This window comes from Serinus canaria, chromosome 18 (genome assembly GCF_022539315.1).
Source record: "Serinus canaria isolate serCan28SL12 chromosome 18, serCan2020, whole genome shotgun sequence".
Classification (NCBI taxonomy): domain Eukaryota; kingdom Metazoa; phylum Chordata; class Aves; order Passeriformes; family Fringillidae; genus Serinus; species Serinus canaria.
In genome coordinates, this window is record NC_066331.1 from 7,103,749 (window position 1) to 7,109,371 (window position 5,623).

At 60.9% G+C, this 5,623-nt stretch overlaps 1 protein-coding gene across 1 annotated transcript; it reads left to right on the top strand.

Annotated features, from left to right (window-relative positions):
* Positions 1-378: 378 nt before the first annotated feature.
* UBALD2 (UBA like domain containing 2) lies at positions 379-5,279 on the top strand. The gene is made up of 3 exons (XM_050981510.1): positions 379-616; positions 1,217-1,279; positions 4,149-5,279. The coding sequence occupies exons 1-3, from the start codon at positions 497-499 to the stop codon at positions 4,467-4,469; spliced, it is 504 nt and encodes a 167-aa protein (XP_050837467.1). The 5' UTR covers positions 379-496; the 3' UTR covers positions 4,470-5,279.
* The last annotated feature ends 344 nt before the right edge of the window (positions 5,280-5,623 follow it).

The following is a 5,623-nucleotide window of genomic DNA, read 5'->3' on the forward strand; positions in this document are numbered from 1 at the left end:
GACCCCCCCAATGAGCCTCCCAAACCGAACCCCCTCAATAACCCCTTAAACAGCTCCTCCCAATGAGCGCCCCCCAAACTGACCCCCCCTCAATAACCCCCCAAGCAGCTCCCCTCAATGAACGCCCCCAATCCGAGCCCCTCCGCAATGAACATCCTCAATGAACGTGACGTCACCAACGCCTCACGATAAAAACCCCGCACAGCCAATCAGCGGCCAGTTCTCCCTTTCTCCTTCCCGCCTGGCTCCGCCTCCGCCACCCCCAGCCAATCGCGACGCCGTCTGCAGCCAAAACACAGGCCGTGGCCAATGGGGAGGCGCCGGGGCAGCTGGAAGGTTCGAAGCCGGTGGTGGGCGGGGCGCGGGGCGAGACGGCGGCCAATCACCGTGCAGGGGCGGGGCCGGCGGCGCCCCCCGGTCCCCCCGGTGAAGCGCGGCGGGCGCGGTGGGCGCGGGGCGCTCCGGGCGGTGCGGGCCGGGCCGGGGCCGCCCCGCCATGTCCGTGAACATGGAGGAGCTGCGGCACCAGGTGATGATCAACCAGTTCGTGCTGGCGGCGGGCTGCGCCGCCGACCAGGCCAAGCAGCTGCTGCAGGCGGCACACTGGCAGTTCGAGGTACGGGCCAGGCCACCGGCGTCACGGATCGGGATAACCCGCGCGCGAACCGGGGCGCCCTAGGTCCCGATCCGCACGCCTGCCTGCCCGCAGAGCCGCGGGGCGGAAGGCGGTGGGGGTGGCGGCAGGCCTGTGTGGCCCCGGCCCACCGACACGCGTGGCCGGTTGTGGGGGGTCCTGCCCGGCACCCCCGGCGGGGCGGGGGGCGATTCGGCCCCGGGCTCCGCCGTGTCTATTTATACCCTGACCGAAACCCGAGCTGCGGCCCAGCGGGCCGGCCCCTCCCTCGCGCTCCGGTCTGGGGATGGGGGCGCCTCGGGGACGGAGGCGGGGATGTAAACACGGGGTCGGGGCTGTAAACACCGGGTCGGGGGTGTCCCCTCGCCTGGGGAGCCCCTGAGCGAGCAGGGGACACGATCTCCGGTGGATCGGGTGAAGGGCAGCTCCGCGGCCTGGCGGGGTTGGGCACCCCTGGTGCCCCCCGGGGCGGTCCCAGCAGGGTGGGAGCGGGCGGGGGTCTGCGGGGTGAGCTTTGGGAGGCCCGTGTTGTCCCTCCCTCTTTGTCTCGGGTGGGCTGGAGCTGACAGCTTGTCCCCACAGACAGCCCTCAGCGCCTTCTTCCAGGAGACCAACATTCCCAGCAGCCACCATCCCCCCCAGATGGTAAGTGGGACCCCGGCCCCTTCCTCACCCCTGCACCCCCCCTTCCCCTCCCCAGCGCCCCCAGTCCCAAAACCACCTTTAGAGCCTTCCCAGCACCAAACAACGCCCCATGCCCTCCCACCCCTACCAGCACCACCCACCCCACGACCCCCCAGAGGGTGCCCCCCATCCCCGGCCCCCCGAGGGGGTGCAGCCCCCAGCCCTCGGAGCTGTCAGCTCCCTGCCAGCCATATTGCTGGGCTCCCGCAGGAACACGCAGCCGGAGAATGTAAACACGAGCTAAAATGTCTGCCAGGAAATAGTTTGTCTCGGCGAGCATCGCGCTGCAACTTGGGCTCCCCGGGCCGGGGGGCCACGGCTGGACCCCCCTTTCCCCCCACGCCACTTGACCTTGGCTGAGGGCACATCCCCTTGGCCAGAGGGAGGAAGTTGTTCCCCTCCGGTTGTTTTGTTTTGTGTTTCTCGGGGGGTTTTCTTGCTTGTTTTCCCTGGCCCCCCCCCCCCCCCCGCCATCCTCCAGTGTTGGGGGAGCTGAGCGGTGCCGCGCGTGGGGGAAGGAACAGATCGGGGTTAAGGCGAATTTTCCCCTTTTCCTCGTTCCATCGGGAATCGCCAGCCGGCCCGGCATTGCCGGCAGCAAGCGCTCGGTTTCTCTCGGAGAAAGTCGCTTTGTCAGCCAGCTCCCAGTAAAACCCCTTTTATTGCAATTCCTCCCCAGCCCGCACGTTTCCGTGCTGCCCCGGGGAGGCTGCAGGGTCTCCTGGTGGAAAAGCCGCGGTCCCGGAGAGGAAGAGGGGCCGGGGGAGCAGATCCAGGCCCTGCCGTTCTCACTGCAAAGCCTCGTCAGGGCAATTCCTGCCGGGCAGGATGCAAAGCAGGGCTGGTGAACCTCATCCCCGCACAGGGACCCCCCCACCCAAAACAGGCACCCCATTCCCCCCCGGAACTGAACCACTCGGTTCTCCCCCTCCCCAGCAGTGTTTTCATACCACCATGTGCTCCACGTGGTGTCAAAATACCTTTTACCTTCTCTCCAGAGACTCCTGGTTTGGGGAATTTATTTGGTGTTTCCCTTCCCCTCCCCAGCATCCTGATTTGTGCAGTTTGAAATGCCCCACATGGCTCAAGGCAGGCGTGAGATGAGGAGTTTGGTGCTGGCAGTTTCTATTTCTTTTTCAAGCGTCAGGGAACAAAGCTGTGAGTGTGGCCGTGGCTTAATGGGTGGGGGCTCATCCCTGTCACCCCCACCCCGAGGGGAGCTCCCCACACTCCCCAAGCCCCCACAGATTCCAGGCTGTGGGGCCAGGACTTGCCAGAGCTGTTTGGGGTGTCAGTGACCGACCGTCTGACAGGTCTCCTCAAGATGTGATGGAATAGGAAGGCAATAATTACATGGAAATTAATTATTATTTAATTAATATTTCAAATTAATCTGGCAAACATCACCCCAGAAGCTCAGAGCTGTGTCCAGCATCATTCCAGGGCTGGCTGTGGTGGTGGTGGGTTTTTTTCAAAGCAGAGCAAATTTAGGGTTTTTGGGGTTGATTTGTTGGGGCTTTTTTTCCCACAAGTATCTTTTCAAATACTGCCAAATGGATAGGTTAACTTAAAAAGCAAAGACTGGGTTAGCATCCCTTGAAGCTGAGCTCTGAAATGAGTTCTGTGGAGGAATATCCCCAATTAATTATGAACCTGTTCAGTGCCAGCCAGGCTGTGATTGTGTTTTTGGGGTGCCCCAGCTCCACAGGCTGATGAGAGCCAGCTGCTGCTTCCCTCAGGCTGGAGAGCACCCCAACTTCAGGGGTCTGGGCCCCCCAGCAAGGGTTTGCTCCTCTGATCCCAGCATCACTCAGGGTGGCTAGGATGGGGATGAGGAGGAACCTCTTAAGAGGGATTTAGGTTTTGGCCTGTGCTGGGGAGCAGCAGGGGCTGCTGAGCACCAGCCAGGGGCAAATCCTGGCATAAACCCCAGGAAGGGAGGGATGAAGCAGCTATTCCCCACCAGAAACATCTCAATCCTCCATTGCTAAAGGCAGCAGACATTGACCAAGCCCCTTAACTCTGCTGGAAGTACCCACAAACATCTGTCAGGAGTTGTGGCTCCAGGAGGGCAGTAGGGATTTGGAATGGATTTACCAGTGGAGTGAAGTCTCCCTGTGCATGGACCCCCCATGTCCAGATATCCCCCTGCCCACAGGCCCTTCCCTGTGTGTGCAGCCTGATGGGAATTTGCATACACACTCCTGTCCCTCTTTTACCCCCATCGCCAGTTCTCAGTTCAGCCAGTTCTCTGCTGGTTTGGGGTCCCTGGGCCAGCCTTGGAGCAGGGCTGGGTCCTCCCCAGTGGATTTTTCCTCTGCTGGAAAAAGGGACGGATCCATCACTGTCGGGTGCTAAATATAGCTGGGTACCAAGAAGGCTGGGCCTGTACCAGGAACTGGGGGGGCCCTGCTTGCCTTTTGCTCTCTTTGCCATAAAGGGGTGTGAAAGGGAGCAGGGTGAGGAACCTGGGTGAAAGGGGGTCCTGTGGGGCCAGGTAGGACCCCAGCACCCTCCCTACCCTCCATACTGGACCCCTTTGTGTCAGCCCTGTTTGTGCTGCTCCCCAAACCCGCCTCATCCGTGGGCTTTGAGCATCTGGGATAGTCCAAAATGTCCTTCCCTGGACAGACTGGCTGGAGCCTCTCCCTGGGTGCCCCACACCTCTGGGGGAGCCACGCAGACCCCTGGGTGTGATGTGGTGGGGGGGTGCCAGCCGTGGGATACAGACAGGATCCCCAACCATGGGTCTGGTTGTCGTGGGCGGGTTGAGACCCCCACAGACCCCCCCATGAGTGAGCTGACAGCCCCGTTCTCCTGTGCCCTGCAGATGTGCACCCCCAGCAACACGCCGGCCACGCCGCCCAACTTTCCGGACGCGTTGGCCATGTTCTCCAAGCTGCGCACCTCGGAGAGCCTGCAGAGCAGCAACAGCCCCATCACCTCCATGGCCTGCTCCCCCCCAGGCAGCTTCAGCCCCTTCTGGGCCTCCTCGCCCCCCAGCCACCAGCCTGCCTGGCTGCCCCCGTCCTCGCCCACCACCCACGGCCTCCACCACCACCTGCACCACCCGCAGCCCTCCTGGCCGCCCACCCCCCCGGCCCCTGCCCCCCCACAGAAAGCCGTGGCCACCATGGATGGGCAGAGATAAGGCTGGGGCTGTCGGGGGGGTCAGGGGGGGCCGGGCCGGGGCGTTGGGAGCGGGGGCTCGCTGAGAAACGCACTGGAATAATTTTCTAGGTTTTATTATTATTTTTAGGGGGGGGGAGGACATGCTGCCAGGGGGCGCACTGACCCGTGAGAGCCTCTGGCTGCTCTCTACTCCCCTCCCCTTTTTTAAAAAAAATATATAACTATAATATATAAATATATCTAATGTATATAGATCCAGAGAGAAGGAGCAGCAGCATGGAGGCAGCTGCTGGGTGTCTGGGGGTTTTCCCTGTGGCTCTATCCCCACCCAGCATCTCTACATCAGGGCAGGAGAGGGAAGGGGAGGAGAGGAATAACAAAAATAAATGGATGGAGGTGGCTGTTGGCACTCCAGATCATAGCCACACGGACATGGAGCCACTGGATACCCTCCCCAGCTCTGGCTTCCCTGGACTGCAACACTTGTTGCAGTGCCCAGAGCAAAAGCAGCTCTCTGGCTCCCGAAATTCAGCCCGGCTTCTTGCACAGACTCCCCCTGGACTTGCCCCCAACCCCATCCTCCCTCCCTCAGCACCCCCAGGGCCTGGGGGTTTATCAAAGTGATGTCCCCCTGTCCCTGTGACCGCCCTACGTGGTGCTTCCCCAGGCAGGGGGGAGCTGGGGGTTTTTTAGTTTTCAAATCAATGTTGCTTAAAAAAAACAAACAGAAAAACAAACCAAAAAAAAAAAAAGGATAAAAAAGACCCAGCAAAAACAGGTTGAAGGTTTTTTATTAATTTAAAAATAATAAAAATTAAAAAAAAAATCACTTTTTTAACACCAGCTGCCCCTGCCTTTTCTCTCTGCTGGGAGGGTGTCCCTGGCAGGGCACTGAAAATGGGGGTGACTCCTGACTCCTCTGTGAGGCAGCATCACCAGTGGGGACTGAGTCTGTGCTCTGCCTCCACAAGGCACCTCTGCTGTCCCCAAAGAGGGGGGATCAGGGGGAAGGGAACACCGAAGGCCATGGGGGTGCTGTGCCAGCACAGCAAGGAGCCCCCATGTGCCAGGGGGTGCAGCTGACACCCCTGTCAGTCCCCTCAAAAATCTCACAGCTTGCAAAAGCCCCCCAGCAACCTGGGCCCCCAACCCCATCACCCACCCAGGGATGAG